The following is a 21,543-nucleotide window of genomic DNA, read 5'->3' on the forward strand; positions in this document are numbered from 1 at the left end:
CTGGAATGCAGGAGGTCGTGGGTTCGATCCCGACCCTTGGAGTTTGCGTGCCTCTCCCCCAACGGTCGTGTGGATTTTCCTCCGGGTCCTCCGGTTTTGGCATCCACATTTTTTTGGGCTGCTATAGGTTCCCACGTGATGATAAGTCATTTGGTTGAGCTATCATTTGTGGCTAGGTAGGTTGCTTCTGAAAAAGAGCTGTATATCTCAGTGGGCCTTAGCTGGGGGGGGGAATCCTTGTTTTTATCTTTGTGAATGTTCGCGTGTTTCCTTGCGCGCGTGCCGCGTCTCCGCCGTGAGAAGCTACTGTGCCTGGCGTGCGTGGCGCGCGACGGCGTTAGCGAGTCGGAGCTGCAGGACATCGACCCGGGCCTGGGCTGGGCCCTGCTGTCGCCCCTGCTGCACACGCTGCAGCGACTCTGCGTGCTGTCCCGCACGTGCGGCCTCATCAAGTTCCGTCACCTGCAGGTCAGGAGCTCGTGACCCTGCAATCATTTGTTTTCTATGGCGGCGGCGTTCATGCAAACGGAATCTCTAAAACGCTGAAGGATTTGCGACACGTGCGGTAATCGCACGGAGGTGCGGGAGACCACGGACGAGCGGATAAGGCAGCCGGAACCAGCGCCAGCAATTGCCCAAGCTCTGTGATCCCATATTTGGATATTTTTCCAACTCCTTGAAGCACTGACCTGGGAGACAAAGGGTCGGCGTTACACAAAAGCCACAAGGCTCTGAAGACAATCGGTTCCCAAAGTGTGGTGTGCGTCTCCCCCGGGGGGGGGGGTTACGTGTGACACGTCTAGGGGATACGCGAGACTGATGACGTCATGGCGGGGGTCTCGTGGGGTGCAGTCAGACGAGGTTACTCAAGCACCAGTGACAGGCCACTTCCGGCCAGATCTCCGGTTAAATTGTAAATATTTAGTTAATCGTCATTAAATTATCAAGTTTCGATTTAAAGCTTTCGTGACTGCAGGGATTCATCTTCTTGGTTCTTTCGGTAAAGTCACGTAGAAGGGAAATAATAAAATAATAAAAATTCAACATTGTATTTTAAAATGTTTTATTTTTATTCTTTTATTATTTCCCTTCTACGTGACAATAATAAAAATAAAACATTGTATTTTATTATGTTTTATTTGTATTACTTTATTATTTCCCTTCTACGTGACTTTACCGAAAGAACCAAGAAGATGAATTTATCAAGTGTTAACTGAATCTCAAAGGTGTTGATTATGTGATTCAAACATATCGGTTTTTACTTGATAAAATCTAAAACCTATGCCCTGGTAGGGGTGCCCCTGACAGGCGATAGGTCTTCTGGGGGGTTATATGACCAGCGCCAGATTGGGCACCATCGCTCTAAGAGATGGTGAAACTTTGTGCGACTGGCGATTGATTTTTGTGGGCCACCTTTGGACCATGTGCTTTCACGCGTTTGCGTAAAATTGACTTCGGCCAGGGAACTCATTTCAGACACAGACCGAAGCCCCCTTTACTTTTTTGAGCAGAAATTGCTTTGGAGGATGGAAGTGCTGCAGAGAATTAGGGGAGGCAATTCTTTTTTTTTCGCAAATGGGTAGTAGATTATCAGAGTAACCTTCACAGTACCGCGGAGGCAGATTCAATCAGCTCGTCATTTTCAAATCAGCTTGGTGTGGGGTAGGCAATGAACGTGTGGGGGGTGGCTGGAGAGTGAGGGTGGGGAAACAAAAAGTGTACGTGAGAATTTGTGTAAGAAAATGGGATGGTGCGGTTAGGGCACCGGTCGGCAGCCTGCGGCTCTTTAAGGACCGCTTCATGACGTTATTTATTAAGGACCACCGTCTTGTAATTCACATGCATTGATTGCGGCTCTTGAAATGTCGAGTTTTTTTTTGTTTTACCGATTTTGAAAAACAAATGTCTCTTGTTATTTTGGTTGCTGACCCCCGACTTGGGGTAAGCAGAGAGGTGAGCCGCCTTGATTTGAAAGTGGTGGATGACAACATTCTCGGAGTTTGCGATAGATTACAACGAACCTTTAAGTAAAAAATAAACTCTTGCCATTCCCAGTGCGGCCACTGTGCCAAGGGACAGGTTCACATGCGTGATAGCGGGGAGGCATTGGCACATTTCCTCCAGAAATCAGACGAAAGAGACCGTTTATTACGTGGTAGGTTCATGCGGTTGTGCTGCGTGTACCCCTTTCACTTGTTTGCGGGTTGTACCGCGTATTGTGCCGACGTGATGTCCGTCGTTTTGCTCCGCGTCCTGAGAGATTCTTCAGGAACTGAAGTTCCCCAAAAAAAACACAGAGAGCTAAATAGACCATTTGTCAAGATGAGAATATGGCCCCATATCCATGGTAATGAATCTTGTGTTATGTATTAAAATAAATAAATTTGACACTAATTCTGATAACTGGTAACTGTCATCATCATCATCATCCTCATCACCAATTCCTTGACCCAACCATGGCTGTCTGCTCAGAGAAATCCACCAGCCCCCCAAATGTCCTTGAGAACGTACTGTCGCAGCAGCGAGGGTCCTTGCCAAAACTCCAATATTCTAACTCTAACCCACTCCCCATGTGTCCCGTGCTGATCGACGTGTGCCTGCGCAACGCTTCATCCTCGTTCAGAGTGCTCTCCATTACGGTGCGGGTTTATCGCTTCTGCATTCTGAACGCAGCCCATGTTCACTCCGCATTTCATCTGGGCGAGAACGCAGACACGTGCCGTGCCGGCCTTCAGAGTTGCTCGCTAACAGCACTTGCCCCAACAGTCTGTTAAGACGATACCGGGTATCTATGTCTTTGTCTTTTTTGCAATGCGCGGAGTGCACATGGTATGTACAATGTGCAGGACACACGTGACTTGTTGTGCGTGCGATATGTCTGATGCGTGTGCAGTGCGTAAAGGACACGAGGAGCGTGTGAGACTCGCAGTGTGTGCAGTGTGCGCGGGACGCGGCATGCGTGTATTACATTCGTGTGTGGCAAGCGCATAACACCTGTGTGGCACATGTGTTCTACATGTAATCTCGCCGCTCTTGCTCCGTGCGCGGAGCACGTGATGCGTGTGCAGGCTCAGGAAGCCGCGCGGCAGGAATACGTGGGGGTGCAGGGCCCCGGAGGCTGCCAGGTGTTCCGAGCGAGGCTCGCACAGCACTTCTCCAGCCGCCTCGCGTACGCACATTGCACCACCGCGCACCATCACGCACCACCACGCACAATCACGCACAGCGTACCACATCGCCCCGCCATGCACCATCACGCACCACCACACACAATCACGGACAGCACACCATCACGCACCACCACGCACCACCACGCACCACCACGCACAGCACACCACCACGCACCACCACGCACCACCACGCACCACCCCGCACCACCATTTACCACCACGCACCACCACGCACCACCACGCACATCCACGTACCACCACGCACGACCACACACAATCACGCACAGCACACCACCACGCACCACCACGCACCACCACGCACCACCACGCACCACCACGCACCACCACACACAATCACGCACAGTGCACCACCACGCACCACCACGCACCACCACGCACCACCACGCACCACCACGCACCACCACGCACAATCACGCACCACCATGCACCACCACGCACCACCACGCACCACCACGCACCACCACACACAATCACGCACAGCGCACCACCACACAGCACCACGCACCACCACGCACCACCACGCACCACCACTCACAATCACGCACCACCACACACCACCACACACAATCACGCACCACCACGCACCACCACACACCACCACACACAATCATGCACAGCGCACCACCACGCACCATCACGCCCCACCATAGATACGCACGGCGCACCACCACACACCAAATTGCACCACCAGCACTGTCACGCACCCTCCGTCCCTGTGCCACCTCTTTGAAGCGCACGTGTGGGGCGAGCGTAGTAACGGACGTGCAGCCTTGCTGTCTCGACCGTGGCCCAAACGACTCAGCGCCTTTTTTTTTAATGTTCGCCATGGACATCGACCGTTACAAGTGCATCTGCGATGTCTTGATGTAGTAGGAGTCTATAATAAAACGAGCTACTTGTTGTTTACTCTCAAAGGCTGCTATGAGCTCTGCGGATTGTTGTATCGGGAAACTGTTTGGATGAAATAGAGTGCACCGTAAAGCATCGGATACAACAATTATTTAACATTCCAAGGTTGTTAAGGGAAACGAGAAGTGTTTTGCTATAAACAAAAAATCTAGAAACTTAATTGAGGTTCAAAACGGGACCTCCCTGCCAACATCAAAGTAGGAAAAAATGAGAAACCTTTTGCAAGGAATGTTTGTTTGCATGTTCACCACAAGTACGTGTGGTTGATGCAGACTTGATTCCTTGCAAAAGGTCTAATTTGGTGTTTGAACATCTTAACACCTGTTTTATTGCCAGAAAGGGTACAATCTATTGTTGTTTCTTAATTTAGGTTTCTTTAATTGTTTGACAACAGATACATTTTCATATTAGCCATTGTTATTACATTGAGTTGTGATCTAAACTTCACGTGTTAATGATTTTTTGCTCCGTCAAATTGTACCAAAGGGAATCCTTACCGAGAATAAAATGGGCAACGCTGTTTATCACGGTTTAGTGCGCACACACATTGATAATATTCAGCCAGCCCTCTGGCAATCCAATACTGAATGTGCGTCTGCCCATGCCGTGTCACTTATGTTGGGCAGTGCAGGTTGGTGAATTAGGGAGAGAGGCTCCCAGGACCAAGTTAAGTGATCACCCACCAGTGATGTTAGCTGTACCCAGTTGTAACGCTGTGTGTTCACTATTGCACCACCGCTCCGCATATATTCTATATGTAGTCCATGCGTGTATACTCGGAGATATGTACAGTCATGCATACACAAAGACAAAGATCCCCTGTATAGCCTTAGCAGACTCAAAGGGCAAGTGCTGTTAGCGAGCACCTATGAAGCCCGGCACGGAACACGAGGGGGTGGGTGGCCAGCACCACGCCTGGCCGCCTTTGTCTCCCGAGTGGTGATGTTACACACCACATCAGGTACTCATTTGAGGCTGAGTCAACCTGGGAGAGGCCCATGACCGGCTCAAATAATCGTCACTGGTGGTGGCCGTGAGCGGGAATGGAACTCGGGTGACCGGGTTCGTCGCGCAGCATGCTAATTGCACGCACACATTTGTAGCGCACACACACAGGTACACGGACCCCGCTCGCACAGGCTCCAGTCCTCACTGTGTAGTATGACCTGATTACAGAGACTCCTGATTCACGTGTTATTACTGCTCCGCGTTTGGTACGACCTTCCCAATGCTGTAAAGTCGCCGTTATTCACCTGACGCGCACACAGTCCCACTTGCGATAATCTTTCCCAAACCACCCTCAATTGAGCCGCTTCTAACAACGCCAATTTCCCCCGGCATGCATTTGCTGGGTCGCTTGCTTTCATTGGTTCCATACAAAACCAATGTCATTCTCCGTGAGGACGCTGCTGTGTCCTTTATGTAATGCGGCCGGTTGGCTACCTGCCAGCATCGGCTTCTTGTTGTATGTGACATTTTGCATTACAGCTGTGCACCGCAACATAATGTCCCAAACATATTGGATTTCTCTCTGTGTCCAACAATGCGCACAGGTACATATTCTGTTGAATTCCACATTAGTCGTTCTTTATCGTTGCGAAATTGATATTTTTTTCCATAGTTATTGATGTTCACGTGTTTATTCTGAGTATATATTATCTGACTCAAGCATTTCAATGTAATGTTATAGTTGTGGCTCCACAGCAACATCAGCAATATGAAGGATAAGGAGAGTATATATACATATAGACGTGTGTGTATCACATCATCATCAGCCATGGTTAATCCACTGCTGGATGAAGGCTACCCCAAGCCGCTACCCACCTCTAATGATCCTGCAATGTAGTAATCCACCTAGCATCTGCACACAAACATATTCCATCGCTCCATCTCCACATCACGCCACTCACGTACGTACATATATATACACCACGTAAATCCTGTGTGTGTTGCTACATATTCACACACACAGTATTTACATGGGGTCATCAAAAATAAGATACATTTCAAAATAATCCCACAACAAGAAATGTGGAATGTCCACTGTTGGCTCACGGTCACAGCAGGGATTGTCGGTGGCTTGGAGACCGCTTCGTCCAGCAGTGGACTGAACTGGTCCGGATGACTTTGCTCCTGCCTTGCGGTGCTCGTGACATTTGTGGTCGCAATACTTTATCTCAGTGTTGACGCTTTTAGAATTCTACCTTTTACGGTTCATGTCCGCTCGAGTCACTGCAGCGCGGCTCTGTTATAGCACCCCCAGGATTCACCGATGTACACAGTTATTCAGGTTGACACATGTTAATTGAAATTGAAAACTCATTTTTTTATAGCAGCTTTTTGTGTTTAGTTTGTTTTCCTTTCCCCCGCACCTCCGATGAGCAACGGTTGGCTACTTGCATATATACGTGCATGCGTACAGTGTCCGTAGCACGCTCCACGTATGAAGCCGCTCTATAAATCTCTCATCACGATCGTCACCGCGTCGCAGGGCCGGCCGCGTGACTTGGCGTGTGGCGGACGAGCTGCCGTGGCTGCTGCATCTCGACGCCGAGAGCCGCCCGGCGCTGCAGGACTGCCTCCTCAACCTGCACCTGTGCCGGGACCTCTACAAGCGGTGCGTCCGTCTGGAACGCTCTTCCCTCCGACATTAGGAAGCCACTGGAGCTCACGCACTTTTAGATCTACATTGAACACTCACTTCTTTCGAACTGATTTTTGAATTTAGCTTGTTGTCCTTCCCCCCTGTACCTCCGATTAGCACGGTTGGCTACGTACGGTGCGAAAGAAGTTCAACATACATAGATATAGTCTCCATGCAATACTACATACCCCAGCGCTGACCCGCAGCCACAGGTCATAACGTCTCGCCATTGCCTGTGCCGCCGCCGCCACCACCCCAGGGGCCGCTTCTCTGACCTGGTGAGCCACTGGCAGGCGGCGGGACGAGACCGCACCTCCTTGGCCGCCCTCTACATGGAAGCGCTGAAGCAGCGGGAGAAGGCGCCCCTGGCCGGGACGGCGAGCAGCAGCGGCGGTGGCGGCGACGTGGGCTCGGACGGGAGCTGGGAGCGCAGCGTGTCGGAGCTCGCCGACCTGCACGAGACGCTGGGACGCTTCCTCAGGGACCTGGGCCTCTACAGCCAGGTAGGTGTAGGGAACTCGGGGTGCCACCTTTTTCCTGGGTTTTGGACAGAATCGTCGTGCGTTCGCGGTAGCTCTCCTGGGAAATTTCTAAGGACTTCCCAGGACGTTAAACAAGTTCCGTTTTTTTTGTCAGTTGTGCGTTAACGCTCCGCTCAAGACAACGCGTTGGCATTTAGTTTTTCCCCTCTTTGTTGTGAAATAGTCTTATTCCCACAATATGTCCCGGTGTTTTTGTACGTGGGCTTTGGGAACCCTCCCTGGGAGCAGAGGGAGTGGTTTGGAGCAATGGGAGGAGAGGATTTTCTTTATATTCGTAACAAAAACATTTACATATCCAGGAAAGCCTCGCTAAGAGTCTCAAGGCTTATTTTCAGGGAGGACATGCTACGTTGTGATGTTTGGTCAGCGGGCATAACCAATATTGTTGGTGTTGTGTGGGAGAAACCCGCCGTACCTGGAGACAACCCGCCTAGAAATAAAACTTTGTAAACACCGCACGGATAAATCGAATAATCCATTGCTATATTTCCATCTACTGGCCACTTGGCAGCCCCAGCTTACAACATCTGGTATTACCCATCCAGCACCTATCCAGGTTCAATCTAGCTTGGCTTATAACGCTGATGGGACTGGTTGCTTTGAGTGTGATTGGTTATGGGTGAAGTATTTTGTGAATGGACCTGTGAAAGCCGTTTGAGTAATGCCAGTGATGATTACATGGGGGTGGATATTGGTGTGTTTGTTTAACTGTGATGCCCGACTCTTGTACCCTCTCATCAGTTATAACATCTGATATATTTGAGATCAATATTAATATGAAGTCTCGACCGGAGAGTTTCCATTCAATAATTTGACAAATTTAAACCATGACGTAGGTACACAAACGGCCTACGCCTGACAATTTTATCGGAAATGGTTTACAAGCCGCTTAACCATTGTAGGTGTCACTTTAGCGATTGCGTCGCGCATTACTATGCAGAGACGGTATTTGAACTGCTTTACGCTTGCAATCTGCTTCCCCAGTAGCCGGCCCTTCCACCATTGAGTTGTGCAACACAGTACTATAACAGTAAGAAAATAATACTAATACTGTATGTAAAGATAAAATGATAATATTTTTTTTATAGTCATCTATGCAACCACATCGCACAGTGCTTCGTGGTCCGCAACACAGGGAGATGTTTTCAGCCGAGCAATGGGAGGAGAAGGGAGCGCGCGGAGGAGACCCAAGCATCTGAGAGGGCAACACTCCATCCCATACAGAAGGAACAGATAATATCAGCGTGCACTTTGCTGCACCGCCCTTCCCTCCTGGCGAGCAAGGGTTTATCGCGCCTCGACGCCCACGGAAAGGAAGCTTCACAGCATTCGTGTGATTCACCAACCCTCGCTGCCTCCACAGTGCTGGATTACAGGCATGCGTAGCCACCATGAATAATGTCTCCATACAATAGTTGTGTTCAGTGGATGATTTATCCACGAAAGCCTCATGCCTTATCCTCTTATTTTCAGGAAGGGTCTGCATTTGGTTGTTCATCTTGTTCCTTCTAAAGTGGTGTTTTGAATCTTGGAGGAACTCAGAGTACACGTACAGACATTTTGTCAATCCACTGCTGGATGAGTGCCTCCCTTTTGCTACGTGGGTTCATGGGGACTATATTGTTTTACCATCGAGACATTGGGAGGGAATTCCAAAGTCGAGCAGTGCGAGGAAAGATGCAGAAAGAGAATTGGTTAACCCGTGGCATGGTGGTCAAACACCGTATGGCCGAGATTGAACAGTCAGTCTGGTAGACCGCGTCCTCGGGAGGAGGAGGGTGATGACGAGGCAACTGAGTGTCCGTTAAAGAGTGACTGGAGGGAATCGGTGAGTGCAGTTCGCGGGAACAGTACCCATGACGGTAGCGATGGAAGCGTGCTAAGTAGGCGACTGAGCACCGGTGAGCGAGCGACTGAAGAGACGCATTTCTGCACGTGCGCAGGCGGTGCTGATGCTGCAGCGCTCGCTGGAGCTGCGCGAGACGGCGCTCGACCCGGACCACCCGAGCGTGGCCGGCACGCTGCACCGGCTGGCGGCCGTCTACCTCTCGTGGCGCAAGCCGGGCCCCGCCCAGCAGCTGTACGAGCAGGCGCTGGCGCTCGTGCAGAACGCGCATGGGCACGACGACCCGCGCGTGGCGCGACACCTCGACGCGCTCGCCGCGCTGCACCACAAGCACGGACGGTGAGCGGCGCGAGTCGCACCCGGCGTAGCTGCCGCGCTTGCAGGCGGTGTGCGTCTGCACCTTTGAGTGGCGGCACCGAGATGTTGACTACCTCGTGCGGTATACAGGCGTTCGTGGGTTCGATCCCGACCCCTGACGACCTGCTGTATAATTGGAGTTTGCGTGTTCTCTCTCTTACCCGTGGCCGCTGTGGATTTTTCTCCGTGGTGGTGGTTATGCTGGAACACTGAGCCAGTACTGCCATCTTTCAATAATTATAACAAAAGTGTGTGTTTTGCTTTAGTGATTGATGGCCTTTATTTAAACCAAGCAAGAGCCTGGTGAGTCCAGGAGTTTCTTTTTCAAGGGAGACCTTGGTTAAAATAAATAAACCGAAAATATATGTCCCTGAGTAAAAATAAATATTCAAAATATAGAATTTAAACACATGACAGAAACAATATATAACAACATAAACCAGAAACAATGTATAACATTTTTGTTACGATGAGGATTTTAAAAAAAAGTAGGGGATCTATTACTAAAACAATATGTGCAGCCCTCTATCAATCCTCTGGTGGATGAAGACCTCCCTCGACTTGTGGGTGTTCTTCACAACCCAAACTCACCCCCCACGCTGGTCCGTACAGCTTGGTTAAAGTGTAGCGGGCGGTGGCGGTTCAGAACCAGAGTTGAGATATCTATGTCTGATGAAGGCCTCCACCATCACCATCAGCCATGAGGCCTGATTATTCTATTCCTTCTCGCGTATGACCTGATGATGCTCATGGACGCTCTGCTCCTCTCTTTACGTAACACGTGACGCGACGCAACAGACCTCGCTCTGGTCACATCTAACTGCCGCTCCCACTTGCCGGGTTGGATTCGCTCACTTGGTGTGGAAACGTGACGGTGCCGCAGCTTGGCCACCACTAAAGTGCGTGGGGGGGGGGATATCTCTGCTGCCGTGTGACATTTCCAGGCTGGAGCAGGCCGAGTCCCTGAGGAGACAAGCCTTGAAGATCCGCCAGAAGGCTGCAGCCGAGAGGGGCAACGTGGTAACCGAGCCGCCCACCGCGATCCATTGAAGCCGTCCCGTACATTTACAGGGAAATGCCCTCCGGGGAGGGAAGAATATCGTTCTAAGAGAATATATCTTATGACAGAATTATACATTGGTGCAGATGGCTTGCTTTTTATTGTATTTTTGAAAGAGCATTTTTTTTTTTCTTATTGCCGAATCCAAGATGCAACTCACTAATTAATGTTGCGTTCCTGGACACAGTGCTCTTGGGTATGTTCGTTCTCACAGACGCGGAATTCATTTTAAAAGCACTTATTAAAATGGTGACACGGGGTAATGGGTACCTCTTTCTCTCATTTTATAATTTCCCCCATCTTGCTGTGACAAAGGAACAAATTGGCTCCCCGATTTAGCAGACGTACAAGTGGGCAGAGGTGTATTTTTGAAAGCGGTCTTCAATTCCTTTCCCTTTGTTTCACCAGGTGAGATCCCATTCGGAGTCATTAGAAAGGGGCACGTAGATACCCGTGCATCAAATGTAACAGAGTAAATATTTACTTGCATTGGCAACACTGCTTTGCATCTGCACATGGTAACCTCACGCCGTGAAGGAAGTCACTTGAGTCTTTAATATACAATTCATAGCAGATGGCACACTTTGTTAAACCCCCGTAGAACTAAACCAGTAATTAATTTTAAAAAAAGTGATAAAAACGTCGGAACCATGAGGCTAATCAGCCAAAACGTCCCAACCACTGGGCCAATCAGCCAGGAGGCTTAACGTCGTCTCTCTTGGCCTGCATGCTCTGCGCTGCCTTCCCCTCCACCCTCCAGAGGCAGTGATGTCATCGATTCATCAATTCTAATCGATTCTTATCGTCGCGATACACGCATTAAATTGCACGTAGATGCACGTAATATTCTACCTTTCATATTTCGGCAAACGGGACAAGTTAATTTGTGCAAACGAGACGTGAATGGAAGGATTGCGATCGCCGTGGCATAAATATGCAAAGAGAATATAACTTGAACTCCGATTTTTACCTTGAATTCATTCTCTCCTTGTGGTTTCGTGGGGAGGAGGTGGGGGGAGGGGGGGGACGTCACGTGGCTTGTTCATTTGCAGTGCGTTTCCACGTCAACCAACGGTGAACCACTCGAGCTGATAAGTCTTCTTGTTCCACGCGTTTGTCCCACTCACGTTGGGGGGGGGGGGTCCGCTGTCCTTACCAACCTTCTCCACGCTGCCCTGTCCTGCGCCGTCTCTCTTTCCACTCCTCGGGCCACCGTGGTCCAATCGCACCAAATCACTCCCTGCACCTCTTCTGCTGCCTTCCTCTTGATCTCTTTCATTCCACTTGCATCACTTGCACCTTCTGACCCACATAATGAGCTGGTAAGTCTAATTTGTTTTTCAAGCATGGGTGCGTGTTTAACTGTAGATTACAGGAAAGAGAGAGAGAGAGGAGAGACGGTGATCAGTGCAGGCAGTTCGTAGTTGGAAGGCAACAACACAGGCAGGTGTTCGCTTTATCGCGATGTCACCTCCAATGTTTGGTGTGCGCCAGTTAGGCCGGCGCCCTTGCTGTAGTCACGGGAGCGCTTTTTGCAAATAATTAAATTCCAGCACAACCAGAAGTGCTTGTGAAAGCGCACCGCATTAAAAAAAAATCTTGTTTTATATCCTGCTACATATTGCACGGTAATCAATGTATTGATACCCCGCTATAATAATAGGGAGAATTCGGAGAGAAAACAACAATTTATTTTTAAAGCTTCAACACGTCTCCCATCAATCTTAATCCACTTCTTAAAGCTTTACCACTCTCCTCTGCAAGATCTGGAGCCATTGCTGACACAATTACTTGGGCACCTGTTGTGGCGAGCCCACAGAGGGTCATTAGACATCCTGGGGCTCCTTTAAATGGATCACCAACTTTATATATATAATTTTTGTGTCTGATGTCAGAAATTGCCACGATTCAAAGCATTTTTTTGTTTGTATTTGAGAGTTAAAACGAGCTACCACCCCCCTCTCCACTGCTGCCCATCCTTTCACTATAATGATAGCCGAGAAAACATCAGTTGTGTGCTTCAAGAGCCTTTGTTTATTTGTTTATTGCTGTCTCTTGCATTGTGCTCCACAATGCATATCGTATCTGTGCTGCTGTGTTCTCATCTCTCTCTGCTGCCTGTATTATTAATCTCCTATACATCTTCTTGTTTTGCATCCCATCTGACGTCTGCCTTTTCTGAAAATGTAAATGTAAAACATTTTTTGTCACTTTCGTCAACCCTCATTCAACGTGAACTCTTATTCCCGCTCCCCACCTCCGCTTCACTTTCCCTGGCGCTAACTCCTTCTCCTTGAACCCCGAGCAAGCGCCGGAGCGGTCGCATGGCCGAGCGGTCACGCGTTTTGCCGCGTGTCGCAGAAAGTTCGTGGTTTGAGCTCAGAGGTTTGACTCGGCGGCCGCCCTGGTTAATACTTGTGCGTGTATTGACCGATAAAAACACGCTCCGTCCGCTTCACGAAGGATGTTAAAGATCCCGTGACATTATTGGAAAAAAAAGTGGACTCTGGCGTCAGGGTTCAAATGTGCCAAAAAAAAAAACTACCTGCAAATTAGTTAATTGGATTACGTCCGTCCATAAAACATCGCACTTTCATAGTAGCGTTCGCGCTAATGGAATGGCGCGATCATCAAATCAACCTAATTATTATAATTAATACCTATGCTCTGTAACCTTCTCTCGCCGTCTTCTCCTCCCTCCCCGCGCTCCCCGCCCCCTCCCCGCTGCCTCCCTCCTGCCCCCCCCACCTTCCTGCGACCACCGTCGCTGCAGTCGGGCTTCGAGCTGCTGCGACGCCGCCTGCTGCAGTTGGAGGAGGGCCCCCCCGGCGGGGAGTCGGCGGACGCGGCGCGCTCGCTCAACGAGCTGGGGGTGCTCTACTACCTGCAGGGCAACCCCGAGTGAGCCGCCCCGCCGTAGCAGCCGGCACCATCGGCACCAGCACGCTCACATCGCCAGCAACACCTGCTGACACTGGGGGGGGGGGGGGCATGCTGCCGTGGTGCAATGGTTAGGACGCTGGACTAGCAAATCTTGAGGTCGCCAGTTCTATTTTGTTGACCTTTCCCGCACCTCCGATTAGCACGGTTAGCTACGTACGGTGCGAAAAGAGTTCAACATGCATTCTTGCATACATTTCCCGGCACGGCAGTTGTCAAACAATGGTCAATTTTCTAAACGCCCCTACCCACCGAGCAGTATAGCATTACTTATTCAATCAGCAAGTCGCATGCGGTGGGGTAAAGTAAGGATGCGTCTTACAAGACGTCTGACCAGCGTGTAAGAGTAGTCCAAATGCCATCTCTAGCGGAGGCCCTTTTGCAAGTAGGGGTCGTGAGCATGCAACTGCAGCGCTGCACCATTCACATTTTATTTTGTCTTCAGTCACTTCGCTTACCGAGTGATGATCTCAAATGCCCCTTTTCTCTGGTGCCGCAAAATGTACCACATCGGAGGCGTGGTGTAAATAATAAATGGTGATGATAATAATGACCAGTGTAATAATGACCAGTGTCATGTCTACATAGGTAGTACACTTTATTTATCCAGGAAATCATTGTTGAGCACCAAGACTCTCTTTCAGGAGCATCCTGCCATGAAAAGTTTGTGCCGATTAAAAAAAGATTTCAGAAACGAGGATTGAAAAAGGAGTAAGAAAGAATATTTGTTTGCTATGAAACTAAATTATTGGCCACAAGTCCGTGGGGAGGCCATATCGCCGGAACTGTGACTGCTGGTGGTTGGCAATCACGAAGGAGTGGCAGTTAAAGGAGGGAACTCGCCATGGAGTTCATCCGCCAACAGAGATGGAGCTTGATGGATTGTCGCTTCATGAGACCTTGAGGGATGCCAACAACTCGGGGAAGCCTTCATCCGGCAATGGATAGATCATGGTGATGATGATCATGAAAATGCTGGTTGCTGGCTGGGGTCGTACACATACTGGGAGAATGGATGGCAGGGTATGGTAGGTGGCATGGGTGTGCGGTAGTGCAGGCCGGACAGAGCCATTGGGTGTACGAGCATTGGCTCATTGTGCTGTGATAAAATGAAGTATATTCTCCATTCTCCAATTTGTAAAAGTAAGGTAATGGAAAGAATTTGGAATTCCTGCCTTGGAAGTGTTTCAGCTCCACTGTATACAATGCATATTTCACATTCTGCCTACTGCCAGTTTGGCTTTGGGGAAATATCAAAGTACCTTCTCTGCTACACTGGAATGTAAAGGGTCTGCAGTGTATTTTAGAGAGGAAGTCATGGCGTGATATTTTGTGAGCAAAATTTTTAAGATGACTTATTGTAATTTCATTCTTTTGAAATATCTGACGTAGGTGCCTTTGTTTGCTTGCTGGGACGTAAAGTCCTTGTGCTGAAGCTAGGAGACCTATTCACCCTTGTTCACAGCCATGGCTAATCAATAATTGGCATGTAGTTAATGAATCGATGCATTACATTGTATATTGTCTGTGAATGCAACTTAATTGTGGATAACACAGTGAGAAAATAAGATGTGTGCCCTATAAGTGGATGGAATTCAGATTTCAAACAAAAGAAAAGTTCAATTTCCCGTGGCCTCCTCCTCCTTGCTTTTGCAAAAAAAATTAAATGAACCGCAGCTGAGCAGTTGAGGTGGCTGGAGGCCATGAATGAGCTTCACGCAGCCAAGGGAGCATGAAGGGAACAAGTGGCATGATATTTTCAGATATCCCTGGAGAAATACCATCACGGGGGGAGGTGGAGGCTGACATCTGACCGAAATTGAGAGCCCAGCCACTTGACAGCCCACACAGGAATGCCCTCTGCTGATTGTGACGAGGCTCCCGTGGTATGGACAGATGACGTGATGTAAAGCGGAGGAGGAGGAGAGGGCCCGACATCGAGCATTGGAATTAACCACGCCCCTTTGGATGAGCGAGCCAAAGTAGTTCGACGCCTGCGGAGGATGGCGATAGTTTTGGCGATGGACTTGCAAGGCGTATGGGGAGGGGGTAGCTGGGTTTTTCTGGGTTGAGCCATGTGACAAATTGCAAAACTAATGCGGCTGGATTTTCAAGAGCCTAGCCCGGGAAATGAAGTGCGCTTCACCTGAAGTTTTCTTTCCGTGCGTGCGCGCGCGTGTGTGTGCGTGTGTAGAATAGCAGAGTTGTTTTTCCAGCGCTCGCTCACCATGCGGGAGAAGGTGCTCGGCCCGGACCACCCGGACTGCGCGCAGTCCCTCAACAACCTGGCGTCGCTGTGCGGGGAACGCGGCGAGAACGAGAGAGCCCAGTGCCTCTACGAGCGAGCGCTGCACAACCGCCAGCGCGCCCTCTCCCGCAACCACCCGGCGCTCGCCTACACCGTCAAGCAGCTGGCTCTGCTCTACAAGAAGGGGGTACGGATGCAGAGACGGCTGCCTCTGGATTCGCCGAGGGGGGGGGGGGTAGGCGAGCGCGTGAATTACGCACGCAACAGATGGGTGGCGCGCCCTCGCGATTCCGTTCAAGAATGTGTATTTTTGTTTTATATTGTGGCGAATGAAAACGCCTCTAGTGGCTGCAGAGGTCACGCGAATCAACGGCATATGAACTCTGTAAAGATTAAAAGCACGCTGAGGATGATGGGAAATTAACGTACAATATCATGAACGGACAGACGGGGGAAGTAAGTTCGTTGTGTTCGAAATTAACTTCCTATCATATATTGTCATACAACATATACACACATGTGTTATTTGATACATGTATATGTTTTAAACGATGAGTCAATGCATCATTATATGCAAATGGCCAACCGACTATGCATAAATTGACATATCTACCATATGCTTCAGATATAGAGCTCTTCCTCAGGAAATCAAGTTGGGAATTGCCATTATACCACATTGCTGTTCGTCCTGAGTAGGGCAGATGGAGCTAGCTGCTTTTCTAACGGCCTCTGTGCCACTGTGAGTGTCGCCCAGGGCAAACTGGAGAAGGCTCTACCCCTCTACCAGCTGACGGTTGAGATCAGAGAAAAGGCTTCTGGGCCAAACCATCCCAGTGTGGCCACAGCGCTGGTCAACTTGGCTGTTGTCTATTCCCAACTGGTGAGTAGTGTGTGGTTGACATCAATTGTATATGTGTAGTGCACGTGTGTGTGGTTTTGAGTAGTTGAGTCATGGTTTTAGCACTGTGCTGCATAGTTGCAGTGAGATTGGCCGGCGTTATACGAGTCTAAACCTGGTCTAGGCCTCTACGATATAAATGGAAAAAACTCTTGTCATACAATAGGCGAAATAAAATAGAATTGCCAGTGTAATTTAACATATAAAGAAACATGTACGATGTCTGTAATCTACATCGGTGCACAGTTAAAACAAATATTACCCACGTTGTGATTATGCTATATATTTTTTTGCTAGATGGTAGGCATTTTACGTAATCAAATATGGTGGCACCCTTGCACAACAGCGAGCTGTTACTCTGCTTCTTGTCCTCTGAGGGTTTAAAGACAGGTGAAATGTAACAAATAATAAAGCTGAATAAAGGTGCTGGTGATAACGAGAGTGGCGGCGATGATGGTGATGACGACGGTTGGTTGTCATGGCGATGGTGCGAGTGGTTCGCGGGGCGATGGCGCGTCTGAAACGTCGTGTCCCCAGAAGCGTCACGATGAGGCCCTGCCTCTGTACGAGCGCGCGCTCCGCACGTACGAGGACAGCCTGGGGCCCCTGCACCCCCGCGTGGCGGAGACCCTGCGGAACCTCGCCGTGCTGAGGTTCGCATGCTCTGCCCCTGCATGATCAGTTTTATTACTGTAATTATAATATGATAATAGGCAATAATATCATCCTACAATCCCAGGGAAATCTTGCCTAATGCTACTATTCCCCAGTTGTGCTATGAGAGGAAAGCAACGGTGAGAATTGCCTGTTTGGGATAAGCCATGGAACGATTTACTTCCCCAGTAGTTTAGCGATTTGTCACAATTGGGGATGGCGATTTGAGTAAAGAACTTTTTTTGGCCTCTCATTTACCAACTTGTTTGGAACATTCTGTGTTTTTAGTTTCTGCATTTGTAGTCATTTCGTTAACCTATATAGAATGTTCACAGGTTACTTCAATTACTTCTTACATGCATGATTCGTCGCGCGCATCCTCAGCGCAAGAATCAATGTTAATCAATGCACTGACGCATAGTTACATTGAAAATTATTACGTAACCCCCGACTACAGCAAATTCTTCTGGCGGCAGTTGCACAGGCCTCACTCACTCAACACACTCCTAAGGGCAATTTTCATTCATCTGTATTGACCAGTCGGTCCTTGTGTGCGTCTATTGATATATGAAGCCTTCAGAGCGGGGATAAACAGGGCTGGGGATAAGTTATCTCTACCCAGTGGACTTGTAGGATCCCCTGGTGATCTTCGACAAAGAGCAAAAGCATTAACCCTAGTGCCCCGGCTATAACGGTTATACATGTAAATAAATGCCTGGGGTAGGGTAAATCTCCCTCGGATGACCTAATTTCAATGTTATTCTCCTCTTGGGATGAACATGCCTGAAAATAAGATGTACGCACCTCAGTGGATGTTTCGAAATGTTGAAAAAGCAAGTACCGACTCACCTCTCGGCTTGTGCCGCGCTGATGTTCGTTCGGACGCCGTGCCAAACAACACATGGCACAACCGGGAAACACGTCGCCGGAGAGCTGCATGGCACAACCGCTCAAAGCTACGCAATTGCATCACTCACTATTCCACTTGATAGATGCTTTGTTGGTTCCATTTTACTGTTTACTCGGGACAAACACATCCCCTCTATTCACTGTACTTCTGCGTGAAGGCCTCGCCTTGCTATGTCAGTCATATGGTTTGTTTGACCATACTTCACCACGTTGTTCGGTGTGGGTTGGTGAAGGGAAAGGTGTCCAACAACGGTTCGGTCAACACTCACTACAGATGTTAGCCACAGTAGCCAGGAATCAGTCTCAGGTCACCAGGCTTGTGCAGTGCGCTGACCACCGTAGTACTGCTCCAGCCCTTACTAAAGTAGTGACTGGATAATATTTCACTTGGTTACTTAGTTAATGACCTGCTCGTTGGCTTGTTTACTCGTTAGCGCATTTGGTTGCCTTTTGCTTGACAAACATCCATGCACACTCGCCTGTTCTCCTACTAGCTCAGTCGCGTGCGTACCCACTTTATTGCCGCAGATGATGTGTTTCGGTTTCTATAATCTCTTGTTCAATTATATTTTACTCTTGTTCAGTCGTAGCCACGAGCAGACGAGAGAGACTATGCAAAGCCTCTACGCGCTCAGTAGACACACAGCACGCCACATCTCCTGCTGCCTCCGAGCTCCGCACTCTGCAGTATAACATTTCATTTCCGTTTTTTTTTTTTTGCTCACGAAATAATTAGTATTTTACAGGCAAAAATTAATTTGAATAAAATGCACTCGCGCATCGGCGCATACCTTTGTAGAGTTCTAATCAGTGTGAATATTTGTTATGCTTTTCACATTTTTCTGAAGTTTAATTAGGCCTACCTTTGTACAATTATAAAAAAAATAATTACCAGCCATCGTCTACATATCAATGTTGTTCCCCTGAACTAATATTTATATGTAATAACTTAGTTGGTATTTATAGTTGGTATTTATTGAAAATTGGCAGCTCTTTGTAAAAGTGACTGCGGTAAAAAAATGTTATGTAAAGGACATCAAAACGTTTTTTTTAGATAAATACGTAGCGATTGGTCAGCAAGATACTATAAAACCATGGTGCTTAGAACCTTAACTCGGAATATTTATGGCTAACGGGTATTGTGATGGCGTAATCCTTTTCTAAAATGTGAAAAATTACAGCCTCCTAATTTACCCTCCGCAGGTTTCTACAGCACTGCGGGAAAAGGCAGCGCTGCGGACATTTTTCGTAATTTAATGTCGTTCACCTCGAGCTCGGAGTGCGTAATTCACCGAATGCACGGCTGCAAATCCCGGTGACACTTAAACCCGGCGACGCTTGGCTAGGCGGTTGCGTTGTTGGCGTTCGGCTCCATTGGCCGTTTTTGCAAGACGTGCTTCTGATTGCCGTTTTGCTCTGCACTCTGATAGACTTCATCTCGCTTGTAGTGTGACCTGGCCTCGATCGGCCATCAGAATCCTCCGCCCTGCGGCAGGGACTCGCACGTCACTTGTGTCCCCCGTAAATGATGAATGAGCTGTAAATGCCAGCGATAGTGACGTAGGCAACCCCCCCGAGCGCCGCGTGAATTCATGTAATTTACTTTAACTGCCGCGCGTTGTCCGGGCCCAGGTACGAACAGGGAGACGTGGCTGGGGCGGCCGAGCTGTACAAGCGCGCCACGGAGATCCGGGGAGGGGAGTCGTTGCCGGCGGCGGCGGTCACTGGCGGGGGTCACAGGCCGCAGTCGCTGCACTCGTCCGGAAGCGAGCCGCTCGGCCTGGCGCTGCACTCGCCACTGGGGCTAGGCTAGCGGAGGTCGGGCGGCCCGTCTCTAAGGTCGGAGGTCGAGTGGCCGGCGCCTGCCGACGACGACGACGGTAGTTGCAGCGCGGAAGCCGAAGGTTACGCTCAGGTACTCGCCGCCACAGGTTCGTCCGAGTTTCTCCAAATGTGTGTGCGGTTGGCGGAGAGAAGCCGAACACGAGCACTGCCGTTTGTTTGCTTTCTTTTCAATGGCAGCACCAGGGTAGTACAGAAAATGTGTAATTGACTACTTTGCGTGTACATGTTCTGGATTAATCAATTGCTACTGACGCCATAAGGACTTCAAAAGAAAATAATGGATCGTTGGTTGCGGGATGAAGCTTTACAAGTTAAAATACGAACATTGATACCATCTACTTCACCGTTCCACTTTCTGCGTGAAGCATAACAAATGCCTCATTACACCTTGCCATAAACGCTGTATTTATTTGTCACCATCCGAACGCGAAAAAATATCGCGTGACCGCCATGGCAGTCAATCCCTGGAGCTATTGTTACATTTTCTTTCCTGGCGGCACCAAACTCTTCCTCAGCGATGTCGGTGGTGAACAAGCGAGTCGCGAAATGCGTTGGGTGGCACCCTACGATCACAAACAAGGCTTGGGGTGAGGGTGGTTCTGAGAGAGCCTGGAAGAGAGACGATGTGGTCGCAGCCCGCGTGCTTTGGCCTGCGTCGGTTTTGCGACACCCAAAAACTTGACGGAATGACTCAACGACCAACGAGTGAACAGTGACTGCTACTTCAACCTGCAAAGGACTGCGACGTAAATTAACACCTCAATCAGAAAAATCTGAGCGCTCATAGATTTCGTTGTGGTTGCTATGCATGTGATAACTGGCCCTTCCCTTTTCTTTACATTACCCAAATGAAATGTAAAGAAAACGTTAAGCAAGTAAACACAGGATTTTTGGAACAAGTTGAAGCAGTTCACTTAAAAATAAAAAAGCAGCGTTCGAAAGCCGTATACCAAAATCACACGTTTCAACTTTTGCAGTGAAGGCTGACGAACAGTCGTCGGCCGACATTGAAATTCAGAACAAATGCTGTTCTTGTAGAGAGAGAAAAAAAGCCCGAGTTAACAGCTGCCACAAGGTTCGTTTGTTAAGCCCGGTGTGACGGTGCGCGGCACTAGCGCACGCTGCTCGTCCATGCCAACTCGCTCAGTCGCGCGTGCGGTGCATCCTGCAGCCGAGCAGATAATTCCCTTTTTTGTGCCGCGTGACGTCGAGGCCGTTGGGGACGTGGCTTTGTTCGGCGACAATGCGAGCACGCGCGGGGGTTGCTGAGGTGTGGGCGCAGGGGACTGGGGAGGCGTGGGGGGGATGTGGTCCGGTTAAAGTGCAGGGGGGGGACGCAGGGGGATCCGTCGTGTGGGACGTTGAAGGCAATCGAAATTAGCAGCCTTGCGCCTGCGTCAAAAATAACCGAGTTGTAACTAAAATAAAATGTTAACGTCAATTGGGTAAAGGTGCAGCCCTCAAACTGCTTGTTCCTGCCACTGCTCGTGGAAGGCCCTC

At 49.2% G+C, this 21,543-nt stretch overlaps 1 protein-coding gene across 2 annotated transcripts in view; it reads left to right on the top strand.

Annotated features, from left to right (window-relative positions):
* The window catches only part of NPHP3 (nephrocystin 3), a 52,755-nt gene extending 31,426 nt beyond the window's left edge, over positions 1–21,329 (top strand). For both annotated transcript variants that reach the window (XM_078860531.1, XM_078860533.1), the window contains 11 exons: positions 304–468; positions 3,069–3,169; positions 6,592–6,717; positions 7,004–7,247; positions 9,230–9,471; positions 10,434–10,509; positions 13,323–13,450; positions 15,684–15,924; positions 16,492–16,617; positions 17,173–17,288; positions 19,831–21,329. In XM_078860531.1, coding sequence (XP_078716657.1) covers positions 304–468; positions 3,069–3,169; positions 6,592–6,717; positions 7,004–7,247; positions 9,230–9,471; positions 10,434–10,509; positions 13,323–13,450; positions 15,684–15,924; positions 16,492–16,617; positions 17,173–17,288; positions 19,831–20,011 — 1,746 coding nt within the window. In that variant the 3' untranslated portion in view covers positions 20,012–21,329. The remainder of the gene's footprint in view (positions 1–303; positions 469–3,068; positions 3,170–6,591; positions 6,718–7,003; positions 7,248–9,229; positions 9,472–10,433; positions 10,510–13,322; positions 13,451–15,683; positions 15,925–16,491; positions 16,618–17,172; positions 17,289–19,830) is intronic.
* The last annotated feature ends 214 nt before the right edge of the window (positions 21,330–21,543 follow it).

This window comes from Lampetra fluviatilis, chromosome 10, assembly GCF_964198595.1.
Source record: "Lampetra fluviatilis chromosome 10, kcLamFluv1.1, whole genome shotgun sequence".
In the NCBI taxonomy this organism is placed as follows: Eukaryota; Metazoa; Chordata; class Hyperoartia; order Petromyzontiformes; family Petromyzontidae; genus Lampetra; species Lampetra fluviatilis.